The sequence below is a fragment of the Scomber japonicus genome, chromosome 7 (genome assembly GCF_027409825.1).
Source record: "Scomber japonicus isolate fScoJap1 chromosome 7, fScoJap1.pri, whole genome shotgun sequence".
NCBI lineage: Eukaryota > Metazoa > Chordata > Actinopteri > Scombriformes > Scombridae > Scomber > Scomber japonicus.
The window spans coordinates 14,021,385-14,046,777 of NC_070584.1; the positions used below are offsets into that span (position 1 = coordinate 14,021,385).

The window sequence follows — 25,393 nt, forward strand, 5'->3', positions numbered from 1 at the left end:
AATGCATGTAAGCACACACGCATATCGAACTGATATGTTTTTATGAAAACCAATACAGATACAGTCAGGGCTTTTTTTTTAAAGAATAGTTGCACCGCACATTTGACTATATAATGCAGTCCTGTACAACACAAACTATAGCTTTAGAAATGATCATTAATCAATGGCTCTCTGACACAGCGTCAACAAAAATGAAATATTGTAAAGGTAGAATATGGTCTAAATCTAGAATAATATATGTCATTATTATTAAAATAGTGATTTGTTTTCTTTTTGCATTCTCTGGAAATTCTGTTGAGAAACAGTTTATAGATAAAATTACCAAAAGGGAAATGTTCCTCATAGATACTGTGATAGTTTAAAACAAATATTTTGATATTAATACCAAGAAAGTAGTAAGTATATTCTATTTTATAGCTTCACAATCAAATCCAAAAACATCACATAAAATGATAAATGAAATAGAAATAAAAAAATACAGACATGATGAACAAATTGAATGATTTTTACTGATGAGCAACTTGTTGGGAACTACATACTCCAGGTGAACATGCATGACAAAGCACAGGTGTACTCATTTTGATGTCATTATAAGTTCAAGGGTAAGCTCTTTTCAAACATTTGCCCTGATGATGCAGTATACTTGAATTGGACCACACATGTGCAGAACCATATTTTCTTCATATTTGATTTTTTTTGGTCGTCGTGCACCGTTTGGATTCCTGAGGTTGGCGGTCCTCTAAAAATTTTTAAACTGGACCTCAGATGAGCTCAAAATACTGAAGAAATAAATTTAACACCATCAAGACAATTCAAAAAAGACATTTCAGATGTATCTCTATGTTATAATAACCACATTTGATTTTTTTACTGCAGGGCTATTGTATTGGAGTGCATTGGCTTGCTATAATGCTTTGTATTGCTATTTTAATGACTACATTGAGGGTTGACTGCTGTCCTACATATTAAATAAAACAACACTCCTTTTTCTGAATAATGCACATACGCAAATGCATTGTGCAGGTTTTTACATACATGTGGGTTGGATCAGTAACTCTAGTGTACATACAGTTCATACATATTCATGATCTCTTTTTTTATCTGCTCTCTCCTACACATACATGAACACAATCAAGAAGATCCTCAACAAACGCATCTGTCAGGCAGTGATTTTCTGTGCTGCCACCCTCTCCTCCACTTCACCTCCTGAAAATGTCCTGTTCTACTTCGGGGATGGTCGTGTCAGATGTGATACATTCGCCACCTCGTAATTGGTTTTGTAATTAAATGTTTACGCTTGGTTGATCACAAAGGACATAGTATTCTCCCTAATTAGGCTGAAAATTCAATATCCTAATTCATTCGCCTTTTTTTATTCTCCTGTGTTGACCAAACGATTGTTGATGAATGCAACAGCTGGCCTCGCTGTCATTCAATCTGCATATTCCTGGCATATTTTCCTTTGTCCTCTTGCTTTCTGCTGTCTGCTGTCTCTTTTATCTCTTATGTATTTGCCCTTTTCATTGTCTCTTTCTGTCATTTTCTCCCCTTCCCCTTCACTTCCTTAAAAGAGGGTGAGACGTTCCATAGAGGTGGCTCTGTGCCAACACATCAGGCCATAGCGGATTTGGAATGTACTGTACGTGCAAACGAAGGCAATTCCATGTAGAGCGCCTTTAAAGAGCAGTTGGGCGTCGTTATAAGCAGCACTTAGCAAGATATTTGATCAATATTGCTTTGATCGTGCTCTCGGAGGAGCTCTGGGTTTTCAATCGTCCAACCGAGATAAAACCAGTACCGTCAGAAGATAGGGTTTCACAGCCGTCTTTTGGCTCCTAAATTAATCAATCTGAAAAACCACATGTGGAGTCACTTTTATTCCTTGTAACTGATGCTTCATATGTAGAAAGCATCTAGTTTATCTGCCTTTTTGATGTTAAATGTGTGATGTCTATTATTAAATCTGGGCTGATCTTATATAACTAAGACTGAATTAAGCTCAACCTTTAATATATATTTCACAGCATCGCTATATTCCCCAAAAAGTAGTACTTATGAGTCAATTATCACACTCATCACATAAAACTAAAGTGCTAGAATGCCAAATACCCTGAATATGGAGAAAGGGAGGCTCTGCATACTTATCCAGTAAAAGTATTTAAGGATAAAACCAAGCTCTCAGTCACTACACCTTAATCACAGCAAATGTTGCATGACTGATTGATGACTGATGATTTCCAGTTATTTTCTGTATTGATTGATACTCGTTATCACCAAATATTTGCATTGGAGTGTGTTCAGTGTGCATAGCCTTCTTTTCTCAATACACTATATTCCCCAAAAAGCACATTTCCTCTCCCGCAAGTGTATACTATCACATTCATGAATCACTTCCAGAAAGTGAATTAATTTTCTTAATGTGACAATTATCCATCGTTTACTCAGCAGGTTGTCGGACACAAAGCTGTCCTGGGGTGATTCAGGTTAAGTGTTGTGGTTAAGGGCTGAATGTTGTGTGTGTGTGTGTGTGTGTGTGTGTGTGTGTGTGTGTGTGTGTGTGTGTGTGTGTGTGTGTGTGTGTGTGTGTGTGTGTGTTTGTGTGTGTGTGCCTGAGTGAGTGTCTAGTGTGTGTATGTTTCCACCAGGGAGCATTGCTCAGCTGACCCCTCGATCTGTAGGTCTTGCTGCAGGTCGGCTCCACTGCTGAGGCTGCCACATGGCTGACTGGCCTGGATAAACTCTCTGGTTCTCTCTATTTCTCCCTATCTGCCCCCCTCTCTCTCTTCATCTTTTCCTCCTACGGTATCTCTATTATCTCACTTTCTCCCTCTCTCTCCTTGCCTCCGGTGTCTGATGTTTGTTTGTGGCCTGTGGTGTCTTCAGTCAAAATTACCATCAAACAGAGACGAAGGATTGCAGAGGGACGCGGATTAGCTTTAACATGCTGAGTAAGACCGCAGTACTCAGAACAGCGCATTGCTGCTAATTTGGTACCGCTGTTAATTTATCCTCCACCCACATGTGCAAAAACACACACGCACTTTCTTCCTGTCATGTAGAGTCACTCTGTTTTCAGTCAAAACTATGTGTCAGGGGTTTTTCTGGAAATGACAGGCCTGTTGTTAATGAGTGGAGAAGAGGACTCGCCAAATCTTTTTGTGAGTGTGTATTGTGTATACAGTACGTGTGTCTGTGGGAGAATTCTGGCTCAATGGCGGCTCTTGGCAGAGCACCGCTCTCCTCTCCCTGGTCACTCACATCAGGGGACCAGCCAGGCATGTAATGGAAACTTTGGAGATTTAGCAGCTTGCTAAATAAGACCCCCTGACGTACTGCCTTAGATGGCTCCTATTGTACTTGCAAAAGATTTTATGACGTACAGACCTGTTTTGTATTTTGGTGAGACCAAACACGGGAATGCTGTTTGTAGCTGGAGGTGAAACATTGCATTTGTTAGAGTTTTTGGGGATAATGTCTCATCATTAGAACAAACATTGAGGCCAAATGAGGAGGTTGTTTATCATCTCAGACTAAAAGTTGAGTTCCGGACAATAGATGAAAAGCAGATGCAGAGGGTGGAGACTCCTCAGTTTTAATGGTGTCTGACTGCTGCAGGTTATTTTGAGTAGATATGTTGTAGCAACAGAACACCCTTCTGAATGTGTGTGTGGGAGCATGATCAATTGCTTTAATGTGTCTACGAATGTTTTTTGGTATGCATGTTTTTGTATGCAGAACATTGTATCTAAGGAAAATGTTTGTATCTGTGCCGGGAATCGCAAAGGCAAGGAATGCACTTGCCCAGCCAACATCTGCAGAGTAGAACAAAGCTGACAAATATTCTTCTTAAGAGCAAGAGACTGATTAAAAACCTGCTGCTTGCATAGCATACAATTTATATCAGTGTAGAAACACATAGGCACACGTTCTCACAGACACACATACATCCTTCCCTATCTTTCCACACCCTCTCTCTCTTCTTCTTAAATCTCTCCTTCCATTTACAACTACGTCCATATTTGCACTGAGGCGCGTGCTCCTGTGTAATTCATCTGTGCTGCAGATTCATTTTTCAGAGCCCGTGCAGCTCTGCCACTGTCAGTAAGAAGAGCAGGAGCATGAGGAGGAGGAGGAAGAGGAGGAGGAGGAGAGGGAGGAGAGGGAGGAGAGGGAGGAGGAGGACTGCAGTCGTCTGGGTCTCAGGAAGGCTTGCCAGCCAGCACAGGTGGCGTTTTGTCTGGATTCTTCCCAGGGAGCGAGGGAGCACAGAGAAAAGAGGAGGAAGGGGGGAGTAGAAGGAGGCACCAGGACGTACAGCATTTTGATTTTTGTATATAATTGTTGAATTCAGTGATTCACTGCTTGATCCTCTATAATTGGTTTGTGTTTTTTAATGTGGAAACCACAGTGAAACCATAATCCTGCTGACTGAATGGGGCTTTGAATTAAGACAGACCCATACCTGAAACTGCCAAATTGCTTCCTGGAATAGATGAATAAGGGTTAATGAAATGCATGTATGCAGCAAGGGATGAATTTTGACGATATCTTTTAAGTGCAAAAGGAATTCAAAATTGAGTCACAGAATTGCTATGAAGGACCCAACCCCTTGTTTTTATCCTGTAGTCATGAAATGTTTCATTTTATGCAGAATAACACTGCCAAATGCCCACATTTGTGCAGTGGTTTGGTTCTTCGAAGTATTTACGCCCCTCTCTGAGACGCTGGCAGTGGGACTGGGCTGTTATTAAGAGTGCTTCATCTGGCTTTGTGATTACAGCTCTGACCGAGCTGACAGACTGCAACCCCACCGACAAACAGCATGCAAATGATTCTCACACACGAGCATGCATCTGTGCTGTGATATGCACATACACACATACATACACACACTTACACACACACAGATACACGCGCTAGACACACAGGAACACATGCTGTATGTGGGGGGAGTGACACACACATACACATATACTGTCGCTGTCACTCCTCAATTTGTCACATAGGGCTGCACCATTTGAAATTTACACCTCACACTTGACACTTACACCCAACACGCACGCACACACGCACGCACGCACACACACACACACACACACACACACACACACACACACACACACAGTACACTCACACATGAAAATACTTCCTTCTTTCCTGTTCTTTTGCTGTTGAAAAATGAGAACCCTGCGGGGAATGAAGTGGGAAGGTGGAAGGGTGGAGGGTGGAGCATCTGGAATAACATTCACTAGTGTCTCATATCCCTGCTTCCCTCTGATCTCTCCAGACACACACACACACACACACACACACAAAAGCACACACACAAGCACACACACACATCACTTGACATTCCCACTATCACCACCACCACCTCCACCACTGCTCCAGTCCTACTTCTGTTTCCGATGACATCAATGTGAGTAGTGGTCTTGAAGTAGACCCCATCTGCTGTGTGTGTGTGTGTGTGTGTGTGTGTGTGTGTGTGTGTGTGTGTGTGGCTGAGCTGGTGCCATCCTGGCTGGGACACCAGTAGTTTGGGGGGGGTTCTGGCTGCTGTCCGCTTGTGATCTACTGTACATCACCACTCACTCTGCACCCACACACACACACACACACACACACACACACACACACACAGGTGGCTGACTCATTGCTGCAACAGTTTACTTTTTGGCTTTTAAAAGTCATGGGTCATAATAGGAATTAAGGTTGAATACATTTGGAAAAACATCTGTGTTGACAGGTTTTTTTTGTTTGTTTGTTTTTTATCATGTTACCTTTTGGTCCTTGAGACAGTGGTTCCCAACATATGGGTCACTAATTCTCTAATGGGTCCCAAGATCAATCTGAAGAGTCAGAAAAGAAAAGAAAAGAAAAGGGTTTTTTTGTGTGAATTTCTTACAATTTTTGTTTTTGTTTGTGAAATGTTGAAATATTGATTATGAAAACTATATTATCTCGTCCACCCATAATACTTCAAATTAAACAATCTGATGAATAATCCATCTTTGGTTGAACTGGTCATATCCATACTGAAGCCATAATCTATACTGAGAAGTCGATATTGCTTCATATTAAGTAGTTACATGCCAAAAAAAAAAAGTTTAGAACCACTGCCCCAAAACCTGTCAACCTCAAATCCTTTTACATACAAATTGTCCACAGCTTTTTCCCCCTGCATTTCTCCTCCATATTCACTCAATTTCTTTTCATCTCCATTGTATAAACTTGTGCCACACTGTGTTAATGATATGGAAAGCTAGTAAGTAAAAAAAAATATGGCCACAGAAATAACAAAGTGTCCTGTAGGTGCAGAACCCTGTGATAATGTGTAAAGTGTATGTCAGGGGTTGCATATGTTGAGTAATTTCCACTACAAACATACTGACAGGCTCCACTTTTGTTGAGGCAGGAGATTAACTTTAAAGTCATTTTTCTCCATTTCACTACACCAACATTTATTACAATTTTACACTGTGGGGCACAAGCAGCCACTAAGTCATGTGGTTCTTAAACGACTTTTCATTTTCAAAGAACGAGCACGGGAGAAGGGAACTGTGACTCGGGTTTATTTTGTCATTTAGCTTGGTGTAGTTTGAAGCCTCATGGTGGCAAAATTAGCCTTGAATTTGCTGTTTGTTTTAAAATCCTGAGGCTGGTTTGGATTACTGTCTGTCAATCAACGGCTGTGTGAGTGTGTGTGCATGTGTGAAGAGGGTAGACACTTTAAGTCTCTGCAGGCTGCATCCAGACTGTATCAGTATGATTGACAGCGTTAATGGCGTGATAATTCCACATATCAGGCAACTGAAAAGCTTCATTTCACCAAGCGGTTTGGATAATCAGTCTCCAAAAAGTAAAACCCAGTTCTTCATTTTGCCTTTCTTCTCTTCAGTTGTACATCTCCTGCATGATTAAAGTCTCTCTCTCTCTATTTTTCTCTTTTTCTGCAGGATGAATGCCGAAATTTTATGAAGGTGCTGCTCAGCAGACAAGGAGGCCTGTTTGTATGTGGGACCAATGCCTTCAACCCGCTATGTGCCAACTACACTGTAAGTACTGTAAAGACTAAGCACACTGGTGTTACAGCCATACCTTTCCAAATCCTGGAAGTGGTCCATCCTTGCATTCTGTCTATTGACGTCATTGATTAATGGCTTATCTACTTTTTCCAGAAGAGAGTCCCCACTTCCAAAACACAATTAATCGACTGTTCAGGTGAAAATTTACTGTGTGATAACACTTGTTTGTTTTCACTCGAGGCGCCATTTACTTCCTCCCCAGGAGTTATTTATCCTTGTTGTCTGGCAGTTCCAGTGCCTTGTTTTCCTAAGATACAACAGTTGTTATTTCTCAGTGGTTAAACTTTGTGGACTGCCAAGCTTGTTATTGTTGAGAGTCAGAGACGGATAATCAAGAAGAACACAAAGAGGTGAGAAGAGGAAGAGGCGGGTATTCAGAGAGTAAGGGTGAAGACGTGACTTGTTTCTTTGCTTGTGTTAAGAAAGCAAAGCAACTTCCCCATTTAGAAGAAAAATGGGCTTAATTTAAGAGTCAACAGGGTTCACGCGACAAGTGTCGACTGGCTTGATGCAACTAATTAGCCGCTGTGCACTCTAAATATTTTCCCCTCTGTCAAAAACAAAATATGTTTGTCAGACTCTGCAAGAACTCACCTGAATCCTCCACCATGCAGCTGAATTTGCTCCACTTCCCGAATTCCTGTCTCACTCAATTACAGTTACAATTTCAAACTCGTGGAAGGCAAACTACACATAAATATTAATCATCAGCTCGACTGATTTCACATCATTCTGCAGGAATATTAAATGATGGATGAAGGCAGTTGGAGTTGGAGAGAGGGAAAAAGAGAGATGGGGGGGGGGGGGGTGTTTTCATTATCAAAGGCTTTTTCAGATAAGTGTTATTTTCAGTCTCTCACATTTCAAACACGGTGCAACAGTGTGACACTGAAACATACCTGGACCATTATCTGTCAGCCACTAATGACATACAACGACAGTGTATAACACACCTGTCTCTGTCTGTTTCTCTAGGGACTAGTTAGCGATGCTAACTACTGTTTTATTTATAGCTGTGTTTTAATTAAATGACACCCTTAATTCAATATTTAATTTCCTAGAATAGATGAGAATTACACTGTGTAGTTGAAATAGTTTGCTTGTAGCTACCTTTTAAGTACGTGTGGGTGTGTTTGTGAAAGTGTGTGTGTTAGGCAGAGATACAGATATTTTACTGTGTATACATGTTTGTGAGAGTTGGAAACTTGTTTGGGTGTGTGGACCCTGATGTGTCTGTTTGTGTGTGTGTGTTTGTCTGCTTTATTTATGCATGAGTATGTCACTCTCTTGTTGTTGCTGCAGCCTAATTGCCACCAGTGAATCATTAGTTTGCACTTACGGTAACACTCCCTAATTGCCATTCTCTTGTGGCTTGTTTTCATGATGCTTCTGTGGATGCATTCTTATTGTTTGGAGTTTACTGATTGATGTGTGCATGTGTGTATGTGTGTTTCTTAACAGGGAGACACTCTGGAGATGGTAGGAGACACAGTCAGTGGGATGGCGAGATGCCCTTATGATCCCAAACACGCCAACGTAGCTCTGTTTGCAGGTATGGCACACCTCTTGTTTGGATCCTCACTTTCTCGCCCTCATGTGGATCACGCAGCAGGGATGCAACACTATGTGCTATCACACATTTCCTTTTGTGATTCTGGTGATTGCAGTAGTGAATATCATTGAGGAGTAGCATTGCTCCTCACTGAATGAGACATTGTGGTCCCTGAATATGCTACATATGCTCAACAATGCTGTGCCACTGTGATTCTTCAGTTTTATTCATCTGCTCTGTGTCAGCCTGTCCAACTCACTTGTGTGTTAATATGTATGTGCGTGCGTGTGTGTGTGTGTGTGTGTGTGTTTGTGTGTGTTTGTGTCAGAGGGGAATCTGTTTACAGCCACAGTGACAGACTTCCTGGCCATTGATGCGGTTATCTACCGTAGCCTTGGGGACAGTCCCGCTCTGCGCACCGTCAAGCACGACTCCAAGTGGTTCAGAGGTACCGACAGACATGTGTGCATGTGTGTATGTGTGGTTTTTATGCTTGTTAAGGTGTGTTTGTTTGTGTTTTAGGATGTGTAGGCGCATGGGTGCAATAGTCTCAAGTATGTCTTAGTCAGAATCATGTCTGGTGTTGATGTTGTCCTCAGCATCTGATGGGTTGAGTGTTTGTCCACATCACTTAGCAGCATGCAGGATCAATACATGTGTCAGTAGCCGAGGGGCTGAGTCAGCAACCTAATAACTCTGTGTTCAGGTTACTGGACAAGGAGCTGTCAAAGTTAAGTCTGGACCATGCACAGTCAAAACAAACAACTACAATGAGACAGTAACACACACGCACACACAATATCAGACACACAGGTTGTAGCCAGTCCCACGTGTAATAGCGCCAAAATGCATAGCGTGAAACCGAGTTCTCGGAAACGTCAGGGGGCTGTAATGTGCTTATTGTTTGGTGTGAAATCCCCTTTCAGCATGTAATGAAATTAAGCATGGTCTGTGCCTCTTTCTCACTGCCCTAATGTTACCTCAGTGTCGCTGGAGTGAATGATGCATGGTCCATCTATATTCCATTACACCTTTTCTCTCCATACTTCTGCCTCTCACATCTTCTTTCTCACAATACAGAGCCGTATTTTGTCAGCACTGTGGAGTGGGGACCTCACATCTACTTCTTCTTCAGAGAGATAGCCATGGAGTTCAATTACCTGGAGAAGGTGATGAAAACATGTCCTCCCGCCTTCTGAACATTCAGCTCTACTGGTCCCAGTCCATTTAGAGAGTCTTTTAAAAGGACTGTTGAGGAATATGTGAATGTGTCTTTAAAATGCAAGGCCATGAAAGGATGTGCCAGACTAACATCTTCTCTGCAGCTATTATTTGAATGTCAATATTGTCCCACAGCTACACTGACCTTTCATCCTCATATTTGTTTGTCTGTATATCTAATTCAACAAATCATGGACTGAGTAAACAACTCATGTCTGTATTAACCTGAGAAACGCCTTTTTGTATATCAACTCTGTGTCTTTTGTGCCCTAACAGAGCTGGGGATGCATCTTTATGAAAAAAATAGTAGCATCAGGAAACTCGTTTTTCTAATAAATCAGCAATTCACATTTGGGGAGATGTTCTTGCACAAGGTCTCTATCTTGACATGTTTACAGAGAGCAGAGTAAATTGATCCTTAAACAGCATCAATGTTTTGTGGATGGGGATGTTCAAAGAAGCAATTTTGAGATGACATTTTCATGAATAATTTATATTAAATTTACCATTATAAAACAATGATCTGTCAAAACAGACTTTGCGCATTGCAAATAGCATGCAAATGAGTCTTAGAGATCAACCTAGAGTGGAAAAAAGCTTTCAGATATGCCTGTTTGAAGTTGAAACCCAAAGCTCTGGAAATGTTTCCTAACTCCCCAGCTTATCACTTGAGTTATATATGTGAGTTGTGTTTGTACAGTAGGCAATGATGTGCCTGTTAAATTTATTTTCTATGCCTACATCTGCTTCTCGGTGCCTAACTACTTATAGGTGGTGGTGTCACGTGTGGCCCGTGTGTGTAAACGGGATCAGGGTGGATCTCAGCGTGTCCTGGAGAAGCAGTGGACATCGTTCCTCAAGGCCCGCCTAAACTGCTCCGTTCCTGGTGATTCACACTTCTACTTTAATCTGCTGCACTCCACCAGCCCTATCATCAGGATGCACGGCAGGGACATCATCCTGGGAGTGTTCTCCACACCAGCTAACAGGTACAGCATAGACCCACTTATGTTTACTGGTAAAAAAGCTACAACACATACAAATATGCCTTACTCTCTCAGAAATGCACCCACAAGGGCAGGCACTGATCAATATGCAACCTGTCTGCCTTTAAATAAGAAGGTTGATTTGTGTTTATGTGTGTGTGTATGTGTGCATGTGTGACTGTGTCAAAGTGAGGGGATTTCAATCCATGTCCTGCAGACTGAGACTGAGATTATCGTAGATGTAAAAACACACCATGACATCCTCCCTGTGGAGACACACTCAGCGTACAATCACACTTACACAAACCACCATAGTTTGTTCCTTCACCTAAGAAGTCAGAAAGAGCAAGGCTTCCTACAGGCCAAGGAGAGCAATGCTCTGGAGAAAATGAAAGAGGCTGTGTGTGAGGTGCAAAGGTCAGGATTGTGGGGTACAGAGTAATTTAAGACACATGGAACACTTTCATTGAGGACAAAAGGGTGATTTGTTGAAAGACAAGATTAAATTGGAAAAAGGTGAGAGGAGAGGAGAGGAGAGGAGAGGAGAGGAGAGGAGAGGAGAGGAGAGGAGAGGAGAGGAGAGGAGAGGAGAGGAGAGGAGCGGAGCGGAGAGGAGAGGAGAGGAGAGGAGAGGAGAGGTTGAATAGTTTGGATTATACAGGCCAAGGAAAATAAAGAAAATGGAAGGAGAAGTGACAAGACATGAGGACATGAGACAAAAGAGGTGAAACAATAAAAATTTGTTGAAAGACAAGATTAAATTGGAAAAAGGTGAGAGGAGAGGAGAGGAGAGGAGAGGAGAGGAGAGGAGAGGAGAGGAGAGGAGAGGAGAGGAGCTGCCTTGTAAATGGAGGATTATGGGAGACTGAGGATATTTGCAGAGCCAAAGACAACACAAACAGCAAACCAGTGAAACTGAACAACAGAAAGAAGAAGGGAATGTGACAAAAACATTTATGTGAGCTAGACATACAGTATACTTTTGATCATTCAGTTGTGCCAAATATAGGATTATATCTACACTATGAAGGCACTCATTCTTGTGTGGCATTCAATGTAGTGTTGAGTGACTTAAAACTAGTCAGAAAACTGCCAGTGGGATGAGTTAATTCCCTTTGTTTCCAGTGCAAATAAACAAGAGTTTTCTTGATTCCCATGTCCTTATCCTGATACAGTTGAGTAATCTGTTTATCATTCTTTGTTTGAAGATACAGACAAACAAATTCTTAGATGCAGGGTTTTTTAAAAGTTATGTATGGAAAAAGCTAAATGCTAAATCTGATACTGAGTTGTTAATAATAAGGGAACATTCTTAATTTATCCTCCAAGTTCCAAAGCAAAACAAATACTCTGGATGCCTTTGTAAGAGTCTTGCTGTCTAACTGCCTCAAATCATAGAAAGGTATTTAGTGTATTTTTCTGTGATGGCCCACTCCCCTTACACTACCTGAATGGCCCTGATACCACTTACTGTGTCTGGTAGCGCAGACACATTAAAGCAAACACTTAGAAAATACTTGCGACTGCTTGCTATTTGACTCTGGTGTAGAATCAATACAGTGTCTCTCTTAAATGCAGCCAGCAGCTTAACTATTATTTGTCAGTTCACCAGTATACTACCATATCCTTTATTTATAATAAAGCCATTTGCAAGTTGCAGGAATGTCTCTCAAAGCAATGAGGGGAAGACAAGAAGAGAACCAAAGCAAGCAAATGCGAATGGTTAGAAGACACATAGGACAATAAAGAGGGAGTTGGTGAACAAGAGGGAGAGAGACGAATGAGAAACCCAAGGTCAATAATGGAGCACATGTGTGTCCCTGGCTCTCTGAGATCTAAAACTGTTTCATCAGCTGCATCTTATCTGTGTGGTTGGAAGGTCTACACTGCAAGAAGGGACGCTGCCTGCAGAGACAAATGGATGCTTTACACACACACACACTTAAATACACAAACACAAACATGCACGTGCACAAACACACCGACAATGGTTCCCAGATAACAGCATTTACAACATGCCATGGAGGAGAAACAGCTGAATACACACATACTCCTGCTTGGGTAAACGGTTACTGGGTCCTATTTTATATAACTACGAACCAAGTCAGAGAGTGACGGAGGTTTAAATGGATGGATAAGGAGATGTGTGGTGGATGAAAATTAACAAAAAGAGAAAGGGAGAATATGTGAGGTGAGCTGCGAAACTCCCACTGGCCCCTTGTGGCCCACTGCGCCACACTGGCTAAGTACTTGCCAGACAAATTGCATTGGCTGGCAGCATTCAGTGAAAACAGCATGAAGCAGGACCTGGGAGTGCAGGAATAACATCTCCTGCCATTTTACCCCTTGCTGTACATATTGAACTGTATGGGAATATAGGATAAAGTCAGGGCTTTACGGGGCTCTCCCATAGTCACCCCTGGACATACTGAAGTTACTCATCTCCTCCTGTGCCCACATACTCCCGGGATGATTTTATAGCCACAACTCCATGAAGAGTTGCAATTTTTAGGATCGTTCAGTCTTTGTTTCTATAGTGGAAAATAGCCCCTAGTATCCAGTTCCTTTGTGCATCATACTCTGAAGCCTCGGGCCCTTCCTGTCGATGAGGGATGAAAGAAGAGTTTGGATTACCTACTGAGCACCTCATGCACTCAACACTCCTGATGCTCAAGAGGTCAAGGAGGCATAGAGAGAAAATCATGTACTGAAAAGAGAGCAGTATGAAAAAGGATGAGAATATGAGACGATTGGGGAGAAGAAGAGAGAAGAAAGTATTTTCTGCTTTATTTAGCAACTCAAATAAGCAGGTAAGAGAAAGAACGGCAGCAAGATGATAAATGGAAGGCTTACTGTCATTGTGCTGCAGTGGACTGGTACTGAAAACAAACAAGTCTCGTTATTTCTTAGCTATTGTTTTGGCAGCTGAAAATGTCTATTGCTGGAGTAGACTAACGTGGGCTCATTAGGCTTAATAGAGCTGCACAGGAATTCAAGGAAAACATCCCATGCAAAGAAAAGTAAATCTGGTGCATCCTGAAAGTGGGAGGCCCTGTTTGGTTTTGGTTAAAAAGATCCCATGTGACAGGGTTAGAGCAGGATACCCCTTAGGGAAAACATGGCTGAGGAGGGGAAATGAGGAGGACAAGGAGCAGGAGGAGAACAGGTTTACAGTGCCAGGAGAAGTGCAACACAGGGGAGGATGCACAGATGTGCAAGCTAGTCCCCCCAGGCTTTGCACAAGGAGAGAAGGCAGATGAATACATAGTTAGCTAGAGAGATATACTGTAGAGAAAGGGATGTGGGGAAGGAACACTGCATGTAATTGACAGCAGCGCCATGTCACAGGGAAAATACCAAGTTGTTACAGAGGTGTTAGCTAGTCCACATGGGCCATGAAAGACAGGTTGGGAAGAAAATAATACCCACAGGGACACAATGTAGGTCGAGTTTTGCAGCAGAATAAATGAAAGAAACAGGATGACATAGTAACATTAAAAATTACGATAAAGGGCCTGAAGTCCATGAGGTAAAGGATCTCATAATTAATCTTTAAAGAGTTCCATATATTGTTTTGATCATAGGTTAAATATTCGTGCCATGTTTTATCAAAACCAGAGAGATAGATCAATAGTGGGCTATCCATATGATTGGTTATAAATACCTTCATTTCTGTCGTATGATTGGAACTCTGTATTGTAAATGATTATTCATATTGTGGAAATTAGTATATTAATATTTTTTATTGCTCACAGGATAAGAACAGCCAAGAAATAGTCCTTCACCTATCCCCCCGATAAAACAGCAATATTTTGTTTTTGCACTTCAGTTTTGTAAAGATCAAAAAAACTATAATAATCTTCTTCATAAATCAAACTTCTTATCTAACAGTCAGCAGCTATTGAATTCAACAATAGAGAAAAATTATTAAAAATTATTTAATCAGAAATGACTGATTGATTCAATACTTCACAGGGACTTTACTTTTTACTTATAATGGGTGTGCAAACTTTAAAACTTGCATTGAAAGACTGACATTGAGATACTGAAACTTCACCTGACTCCCACCTTCTTCTCCTCTTCTTCATCTACTCCTACATGACATCATGTGTCTGTGAGGACAGTGTTATTCCTAGCTGTCAGTGAGCTTGTTAACAATGAGGAACTACTTTAAACCCAGCAGCAGCACCTCTCAAACGAACCCCTGTGAATTTCACTCAACCCCAGTCAAGGGGAAAGAGTGAAGGAAGGACACATTCCAATGGAAAGAGAGAAAGGGGCAAGCTAAATTTGAAAGTAAACAAAAAATTAGTCTCAAGTGTGAAGGGTGATAGAGAAAATGACATCCACCAGAGTACCAAAAACAAGAAATACACGCTAAGAAACAAGAGGAGGAGAGACTACTACAAAGTGAAAATGAGAACAATTAAAACAAATTAGAGAGAGCCTGAGGTCTTTTAGTCTTACTTCTGTTAGACACAGAGACTGGGTTAACCCAGTGACCTGCAGCGAGAGAGAATGAAAAAGAGAAAGAGAGAGCCGGGGGAACAGAGGGAGGGGTGAAAGAAAGGTACAGAAAGGAAGCCAAGCTGGCAGCAGTAAAGAGCTGGCAGACATGTCACACATAACATCTGGTGCCTGTGGTCCAGAGAGAGACACTGTATCGTCCACAGATAGGCCTTCAGCTCTGCCACACTGGCTGGGGTTGAGTCACATCCCTGCCTATGAATGATAAATACTGAGGAAGACGGCATGACCTGATCAAATGGCACATCAGAAGGGAACAGCTCCCCACTGCCACCAAAATCCAGCCTTCGGGCACTGCCTTTCCAAACAAACCCTTCAGTGGCTTTCAAAGGGGCACTCAACAGAAACACTGCAAAGCTCTTTACAGGATCATGAGGGTGGGCTGTGCAAGCCCTCAAATCACTAGTTTGACATTTATTTCTTAAGAGAGAAAGAGAAAGAAACAGGTGGGGTTTGTGTGGGCTTCATATAGCTGCAGGTTGCAGGTGACTCAGTCCTCTCAGGTTTTTTCAATGTGTGTGTATCACCAAGGTATCAGCACTTAGTCATAGCTCTCACACAACACACACCATTAGTCATTGATGAGGGTACATTCAGCGCAGAGTTGAGTCTGGGAGCAGGAAACATGGATGTTTTTTAAAAACTCATTCCTTATCTCATCCTGACAGTGCTCTCTTTATTTCTCAGTCTCTGCAGTGCTTTGTTTCCTTAGACACAACACAAATAAGATGGTCTAACTTTCTGTGAGTGTGTCTGTGTTTCTTTAATATGTAGACTGTGTGTGTGGGCTATAGACACTTCTTGGGACAGATGTTTTGTCCTCCGTTGCAGGGTTCATGAGTAGTTAAACAGCCTCCAAGGTGCACTGGGCTTTTCACTGAAGGGTGTTGTTGAGTTCATTTCCTTTACGAGAATCTTCCTCCCTTTGTGAAAGACGTAATATTCAGTGATTCATTTCCTATTTGGTTTTATATTCCAGGAATTCCAGCCAAGATGTTTTCATGGGTCTAATCTAGCTATTGCATCCGTTACACTACATGTCTATTCTTCGCCCACAGAGTTTATAGTATCTATCTCATCCTGTCTTTCTTTCTGTCTCCGTAACAATTTCCTTTGTGTTCAAGCATTGAATGTCAAAATATGAACAGCCCAAATCCAATTTGTCATCTTTGCTGGGTGCCTTGCCCTTTCTTGTGCTCACAATTTGCTGTCTATATTTTAACTTCTTTCATTCTTTTCCTTTTGCACATTTCACTGTCAATTTTTCAGTCTAGGTATTATCTACCTTTCCTTTTTCCGTCACCCATTCTTTCTGCACCCATGCCTGAGAAAAGTAAAGCTCACTTGACACAGGACTGACAGTCATTTCATATCAGTTGAAAGTGTTTCTTCAATCAACAGTCTACATCTACCTCTGTGTCTGTCTCTCTAGCATCCCGGGTTCAGCAGTGTGTGCCTTTGACATGGAGCAGCTGGCTGCAGTATTTGATGGGAGGTTCAAGGAGCAGAAATCAGCAGAATCTATTTGGACGCCTGTCCCAGATGAAGTCATCCCGAAGCCAAGGTGCAAGCTGTAATCAATTTATGCACCTGTGTTCAGGTTGTTATTAGAGAACTATGAGAAGAAACAGTGTGCATTATGAACTACATAAATTAAGTTCGGCTACAGTACTGCCCTATAAAGATGTTTTTGCAGGTTGCAGTTCCAAAGCAAGGAGAAAAACAAATCTTGCAAACAACAGTGCTGCTAATGTAGTTGCAGCACCTAATCATTTTGGGAAGGTTTTCAAGACACAAGGAGCCTTAATATACAAGTAATGGAGAATCTAGGAAGATACTGTAGAATTTTTGTTCAGTCAACTAAAACTTGCATAAAGGTAGGAAATCTATTTTTCACAAGGATATGACTTACAGTATTCTTTTATTATCTAAAGGCCTGTCTTGACCTCTTGCAACTATCTATTATATATAATTTGAGATTCTTTTGACTAAATTAAATGAGTTGTTGAAAAGGGGTTATCCGTTTGAATATGAGACACTCATGTCGTCTAGACTGCGTAATTATAAAGGGAATTATATGATCAGTAAGGTCTGGAAGGAGAAAGAAACAAGAGTGTCTTTTTTGCCCCTGTTCCATCTATCTAACTTGTGCTGAAACATGTTTTCCCCAGACCTGGTGGCTGTGCTGTTCAAGGTTCCAGGTTTAATTCCTCCAACTCTTTCCCTGATGAAATGCTCAACTTTGTCAAGACCCATCCACTGATGGATGAAGCTATCCCATCACTCGGACAAAGACCGTGGATAGTCAAAACCATGGTCAGGTGAGACTAAACTCCGACAGGCAGTGAAATACTATCCCTGTCTACTAGATTTTACATTTATATATTAAACTGCAACAGCAAATACATTTTGAAAGAGATGTAATGCCACTTGAATTACATTACTCCAGAGTGAAATGGGGAATATGTATAATTATCATATCTGGCAAATTAAAAAATACAGAGTAAAGAATGTATCTGCAAAATGTTCACTGTCAATTCATTTCATTCGATTTTGCTGCATTATCCGCTCGTCACAGCAACTGTAACAGTATGATAAATGTCTTTTATTCATGGTTGTGTTGAGAGTTTGGAAGCACTTGGTTAAGATTTGGAAAAGATTGTGGTCTTGCTTATTTTGAAAAAGTCAAAAATTACTTAGAGACATGATTTGCTTATTAACATTCAACCAAAATCTGTTGCCTAAACCTAGCCAAATACAGCAGTCAGGATGCAAACCCTGATCTCAGAATCAAAGTCTCCAACGATGTCCTCACAATGACTTCCATATGGTACAAAACTTTGCAATTCCCACATTCGCAAAACCATTATCTACCATCGAACATAATCCAGGCACCAATTATGTTCCCCTCAAAACAAATTAGTGCTATGTAAACATATTTTCCAGGAGACAGTACTGGAAACACACACATGGCCTTTCTGCTTGGGCAGTGGACTCAATCTGTTGAAGTTAGCCTGGTTGGGTGTTGAAGCAGGCAAGCAGCTGTAGCACATCAAGTCTAACATAAAGGCATGCATGTCTCTCTCTTTCTCCACTATCTACCGTATGGAGTCCTGCCACCGGGGGATTATAGGGACTGGATGTATGTGGAATATTAAACACCCGGTACAAGACAGTTTTTATTCTAGTCTACTGACTCAAACATAGGCCTGTGTGTACTTCAGCAACACTCTTCTATTGTTCCAAGATGAGCCCATTTACTTGACTGATATTAATGACTAAACGTCTGGTGTAATTAGTTTATTATGCAAATCTGATGAGCAGTTTTATTTCTACAGAATTCATTTAATTTTGCAGTGACTCAAGAGAAAATTAAATGTTATGATTTAAACTCACAGGAGTCTGTATTTTACACCTAAACCAATCAGTTGTAGTGCGCTTAAATTGTAAACTCACCTCAAGGAGCTAATTGAGAAAGCTTTTCTTTTTCATGGGAGAAAAGTCCAAAATGAGCCGCACAACTTGGAGGTGTTAATGCAGTCTGTCTCTCTTGGTGTGCAGGTATCAGCTGAATAAGATTGTGGTGGATACAGAGGCTGGGCCATATAAGAACCGCACTGTTCTGTTCCTTGGCTCTAGCAGAGGGACTATCCTCAAGTTCCTCATCATACCCAACCAGGACAACACCGTCACCAGCAACAACATCTTCCTGGAGGAACTGGAGGGGTTCAACCCAGATAAGTAAGACATCAAAGCAACAATTTGGCTAACAGAAAAGAAAAGATGCATATTTGCACACACGTCTCTATGGTAACTATGAAGCTCTAGTCAGTGGCTAGGTAGCTTAGCTTAGCACTGGAAACAGTGGTAATAGCTTGCCTGGCTGTGTCCAAAGGTAACAAAGTTGTCCACCAGCACCATGAAAGCTAACTCATTAATTAAGTCATATCTAGCTTGTTTAATATGTGCACACAAAAAAACTGTAAGTAAAATTGTCAAGTAAAGTAGTTGTACAAGGATATATATACCTATTTCTTGCTTGGTGCAGTAAATTCCTGGAGTCTTGTCATCACCATGAGGTTGCTTCTGAGCTTTAGGTGGAGGCAAGCTAGCTATTTTCCTCTGTTTCCTGTCTTTATGCTAAGCTAAGCTAACCAGCTACCAACACTAGCTTCATATTGATTGTACAGACATGAAATGAATGAATCTTTTTTTTTATCAAAATATCTTTTTAAGATTTAAAGATGATTTCTTATTGCCCACAAACATCAACAGTGTGGCTCATGGACATGTTTTTAATAGTCTTGGACAACAACAGAGTTGATATATCAGACTTAGGAAACACACAAAAGTCTTGTAAATAGGATGAGTTCAGTGTTGGTTCGGCTGTAAGATCTGTTGACATAAAGAAAAAGAACAGAATAATGCCAGCTTCATATTTGAAGGCACAAACCTGCTACAGAAAGAGGACATATTGCAGGAGTGACTAGGAAAGGGTTAAATGACAACTGGGGTGGAAGTATACACAGTGAGGGGACCTGGTGGTGTGATACTCCTAGAAAAAAAGATTTGCAGAGAGGGAAAAAAATATGACATGTCCTGGAAACATGATGTGTCCTGAATTATGCAGAAAACCTAACCTATTCTTCGTGAGGTACACATAATTGTGCAGGAGCTGAGCCTACGCAACCCCATGCTGAGAATACAAATAGGGCCAACAGAAAAGAATAGGATTAGAGGCTAATATTCATTATCAGAAAATCTGAACATCTTCTAATGAGGTTGAGATATACTGCAGAAAGGCATTACGGGGAAAACATCACAAAGTAATGAAATGATGATAAAATCACATTATCCTTAATCTTGACCAAAATTACATACTGTCAGGAAAATTGACCCTGTATCCTCAGTCTGAAGCTGAATCATATTTAATATCTGGATTTTGACAAAAGATTTCAATGGATTGGGATTCTTGTCATTTCTAATTAGCATTTTGCATGAGGCAGCTAAATAATGAAGACTGGGTACAATGCCGGTTTCAAAACTCATTTTTGCTTTTGTTCTTTGTTAAAATGCAGTGTTCCACATGGTGGATGGCTGCAGGGTGGGTGGGGTGTCGAGCGGGGGGTGACTGTCACACTGATGCTGCTATTGGCTGGTGATTATCTTTCACCAAGGCTAATTAGAGGCATTTAAACAGAGAGTACATGTTTCCAGACACTAGCTGACTGTCATGGTAATTGTGCTCCCTGATATAAACACCATTTTTATGCAATACAGGGGGGAAAAAAACATATCTCAAATCACCTGGTTGGAAACACGCTTTCTCCCTGTAGTTCAGTCTACTCGTGCATTTTCACGTTTTATTTAGAAAGTAACTTCCTTCCTTTTCCATCCTCTTTAAAATACGCTCACCAGTTTGTGGCTCAGCTTATTCGTTCTGCTTCAGACTTGACAAAATGAGGGATAGTGACGCCAAGTGAAATGAGAGTGTGATGAATGAGCCAGTGTGGATTGGAGCCAGTATTTGAGGGATAATTTGGTGTGCATGGTGAGCCCACCAGGAGGTCAGTGACAGTCCAGCTATCACAGCAGGCACCCAGCTAATCAAGAGACAGAGCACAGCCACATCAGTTTTTTTGTCTTTTAATGCTTCAGGCCAGACTACCCCCAACCTCACCTTACACACACAAAGTGATGCCTTGTGCCCTGTAATAAACCCCAGGGTACGCAGAATGGGGGCCACTAAAAGGAGGAATCTTTTAAGGGGTCAGCGCACATAAAAATCCCTGGCTTGTGATTGGCTTCTTGCCATAATGACCTAGGATGTTACCTGAAAGAGATGCAACCCTAGAAGAGCCTGTATCGTCTGTATCATTTTCTCCCCCTGCCTGACTCTGGTCCTGTCTCTTTTATTTCTTCATTTCTATTTAGCCTTTTTCCTGCATTTGTAAGATGTTTATTCTTTTTTTTTTTTTTTACTTTCTCTACATCTCTCTCTCCCCCTCCTTTTCCTTGTCTTACGTGATATTGGATGTGAAGAATGACTCGCAGTTTGGCCTTAGCAGAATGATAGATTCTTCTTAATGACTGTGGGCCTGCAACAATGTTATTACCATAAACCATCCAGATACAGCTGATGCATGAGTGCACATGTGCATAAAGAGGTATAAATCCACTGCACGGAGGCGGGTTTGTGCCGGCTATCATAGCTTTAAGTGCCAATTAGAAGCGTTTCAGCTTGTGGGGACTGCTTTTGACGGCAAGGCGACCCCTCGAACCTCCACAATCAGCACTGTGTATATTTAGGTTGACACAGTAACATCCAGCTATGCACAGATGGCCTCTTGCCACTTTTACATTTATATGCTTTATTTACAGAGCTGTTTACGTATGGTTGTGTTTGAAATGTAGTCATGAGGAATGTTTTTTTCCCTGCTGTAATGCTCTAAGTGAGGTCAGAGGTTCAATGTGCTGTCTCCGTCTGGTAATTGAAATTGCCTAATGCATTTTATGTTTTGTGCGTGGCTGCCTGTTTGCATGTGTGTGTTGCAGGTGTGCTGAAGACTCTCCTCAGGCCAGGCAGCTGTTGTCTCTGACTCTGGATCGGGCGAGCCACACTCTACTCCTTGCCTTCCCCTCTTGTGTGGTCAGAGTACCAGTGGCACGATGCCAGCTCTACTCCCGATGCATGAAGTAAGTCTACAGCAAATACTGAACATCCAGGAACATAAAAGGGCAGCAGGGCAGTCTAATAAGAAGTTAGGTGACCATTCAGCTACCATCTGGCCCCCACAAGTGTCCTTGAGGAAGACACAGTGAGACTCTGCCATTTCCAGAGTTGCTGACCTGAATTTTCCTGAAAAATAACTGAAGTGCAATTTAACAGCAACTGTCACTGTGCCCTTGAGCAAGGTGGTAATTTGCTAACTGCAGAGTAATGCTAAAAATGAGATGAAATGCAATAAAACGCTCCTTTTAAATGAGAGGGAAATCTAATAAAAGCTGGGAAGTGTAATAAGTTCGCACCAAAAGTTTTGTTGCCTCAGCCAGCAATTCAAACCTTGTGAGGCAGCTGGATTCACAAGATCACATGAGAATCCATCTTGTCTGTCTTCAAATTCTACACTTGTGTCCAAACTGACTTGGTTTGGACCAATTAGCATTATATTAGAATTTCTCACGTGATCTTGTGAATCCAGTTGCCTCGCAAGGTAAGACATTGACAGATGGTGATAGACAGATGGTTCATCTGCCAGGTATTTTTTGAAAGTGCCTAACCTTTTCCAGTTTCCATGGATGAATTTTCTGATAGTTCTGTGTAACAAACTATCTCGGATAAGATTCACCATGATTATAAAATATTTAATGTTATACTTAGGGAGTTCATGAGAATAATAACCATGTAACAAATCCACATATTAGTTGAGTAATATTACTAGTTATTATTAGTTGTGATGTAATGTGATGTTATTCCATTTACCAGCGATGTATCATTCTTTTTAAGAGAGATTATATTTCTTCATTTCAATCAGCAGTTATTAGATTATCAGAAGCTCCAGTGAGGAATTTACTCATTAATTTCTTTGTCAGCTTATTAGTGTGAATGTGTTTAAATTTAAACAGGCTTCTGAAAAACTGAAAGGATCTAAACATAAAATATATATTCTAACTAATATTCACTTGCATACACACACACACACACACACACACACAGACACAGGCACAGGCGGCATAATTTACAGCCAGTCTCCCTTGTTGGCACTCTGCTGAGTCTTGCTGCCTGTGGCTGTGGCCTGTTAGGGTCCACTGACACACTAACACAAAATGGTCCATACACCAGTGCATCAGGCATGCAACGTGTTCACTGAACCAGGTGAGTCATACAAGCGTGTAATCCAGAGCACATTAAGGAAAACTCACATGCCTTCTGAAGTGTATTGCGTGTGCGCGTTTATGTGTTTAGATGTTAGGACGAGAGTTAATGTTCTGTATGCAACCATCTTCAACATTTCTTAGTCATGCCTGAGCAGTTTCAGGTCTGGTTTTTTAACCTTTTGAAGATGAATTTTGGGTGCTTCTGATTTTCATTCAGTTACGGTTTAATGCATTTACAATATCATACAGCATTATGTTTTCTATATATTGCTCATCTTCTTAAGCTGATGTATTGATCTCTTTCCATCCAGCTGTCCGCCTACACAGTTGTCTTTAAAAAAATAATATTATTAGATAAACAATAATAATTAAATTATAATTTAACAATTAAATGGTCCATTTTCAAATGCATACAGACCATACAGTTTCATTAGAGATTATCCATTTTTGAATACTCTTTTCTTTTTTTTTCTTTTTATTGATGGCGTACCTTGTAATTTTCTTTTCATGATTCTCATATGAGATTAGTAATCCTTCACCATGAACAAGTCACTGGCTTTGTGTTTTTGCCAGATTTGGATTATCATTGTGTGATGTTATAGTTGTGAGCAGAGAGCATTTCCAAAACTCTCCTTGTCACTGCAGTTAGGTAAAATGTGACATGTGATATTTAAGAGGTGGCATTTCTTTCATGAGCCATTTTGTCAGTTGTTGTGAGAGGGCTAGTGAAATGTAAATTTTGTGAGTTATTCGTTTTAAAGGCTGCTGCTGAATGTCGAGCTGTCAAATCTTGAAAGGACAGAATTTCCCAAAAGTAGTTAAAGAGAAAAAAAATCCTGGTGAACCTACTAGCTTTTCCCTGAGCTTTGAACTGTTTTGAAATGTTCAAATGAGGACTGAGATGCAATTGGAAGCTCTGAAAATAGGTCACTGTGAGTTAAGACTGTTTTATCCAATTAATATACACAAGATATATATTAATATATATATTGTACCAACTTATTTGTTCAGGCTCAATTCACAGAACTACTTTAATGCACCAATAGGCAGGCATTTTCAAAACTGAGTTGCTCTCTTCAGTGCCTCACCCCAATATTATAACTGCCATCGACAAAGCTGTCAGTGACAAAATATTCACTGCAATGAATAACATTATCAAGCAAGTTTGGAGGCTTAGTTGTAAATGAATAGAAATTAATAGCGTTCTGGAAAGCAAGAAATCAATCTTAAAATGTATGTCATGCTTTGGAAAATGATAATGTGAAATTCTAGTGTTCATGATTTGTAGTTAATGGTATAAAATGTGTAGTTCTTTAAATTGTAGTCAAGATCAAGTACATCAGAATCTAACTTGCTGTGTCTCTGCAGGAACTGTATTGCCTCCAGGGACCCATACTGTGGCTGGACCAGAGGAAGCACCTGCTCGTTTCTCAGACCTGGGACCAGGTAAGACACCTGGAAGTGACATCACTGTCACACACACGCACTATGTAGTTTACTTTATACAGTATAGAGTATCTGTCCTGTGTCATCATACTGACACTCTTTCTGTCTGGTTTCTGGTTCTTCCCTGTCTTTCTTTCAGTCCATCTGTAGTGTAGCATGCTATTTTACCACCCTTCTCTGTAGTCTAGTCTGTAGTGTTTTGTTGTTTTTTTAATTTGATTTATTTCCGCTCATGTCTTTCCTGTCAAGGTTATTTTTCTGACAGCACACCTAGCGGAATACACGCAGAAACTTCCCATTTATTATTTATGCTTTGGAAGTCCTTGTCTCTGTGTACGAGTGTATGAGCCTCTGAGTAACATCTGTGCCCTCTAAGTAGCCTGTCACACAGTCTGCTCTGTGTACACTTATTGATTCAAGATGTCTGCTGCTGCTGCTGTTAAACAATGCTATATTCTTTTACTTAACTTGTTATCAGGTGGCGACCATGTAACACTCAGTGCAGGGTGTGTGGTTATGTGAGGTTTTGTGTTTGTTTCTCTGTCATGTAACAATGTCTGTGTTATCCACACACATGCCGACACCCAGACAGTGTGTTGTCTGGGTGTGTGCATGAATGTGTGTATCTGCCTGAATGACTTCATGAGTGTTTGCGTGCGTGTTTTTTTGACCTCTCTCTCCTCCTGCTACTGAAACGT

At 40.9% G+C, this 25,393-nt stretch overlaps 1 protein-coding gene across 1 annotated transcript in view; it reads left to right on the top strand.

Annotated features, from left to right (window-relative positions):
- Nucleotides 1-25,393, top strand: part of sema6bb (sema domain, transmembrane domain (TM), and cytoplasmic domain, (semaphorin) 6Bb) — a 117,224-nt gene that overhangs the window by 66,639 nt on the left and 25,192 nt on the right. The window contains exons 6-15 of the mRNA XM_053321811.1: nucleotides 6,957-7,055; nucleotides 8,547-8,637; nucleotides 8,966-9,085; nucleotides 9,718-9,806; nucleotides 10,630-10,847; nucleotides 16,804-16,935; nucleotides 17,543-17,692; nucleotides 18,933-19,112; nucleotides 21,927-22,067; nucleotides 24,618-24,695. Of these exons, the coding sequence (XP_053177786.1) occupies nucleotides 6,957-7,055; nucleotides 8,547-8,637; nucleotides 8,966-9,085; nucleotides 9,718-9,806; nucleotides 10,630-10,847; nucleotides 16,804-16,935; nucleotides 17,543-17,692; nucleotides 18,933-19,112; nucleotides 21,927-22,067; nucleotides 24,618-24,695 (1,298 nt within the window). The remainder of the gene's footprint in view (nucleotides 1-6,956; nucleotides 7,056-8,546; nucleotides 8,638-8,965; nucleotides 9,086-9,717; nucleotides 9,807-10,629; nucleotides 10,848-16,803; nucleotides 16,936-17,542; nucleotides 17,693-18,932; nucleotides 19,113-21,926; nucleotides 22,068-24,617; nucleotides 24,696-25,393) is intronic.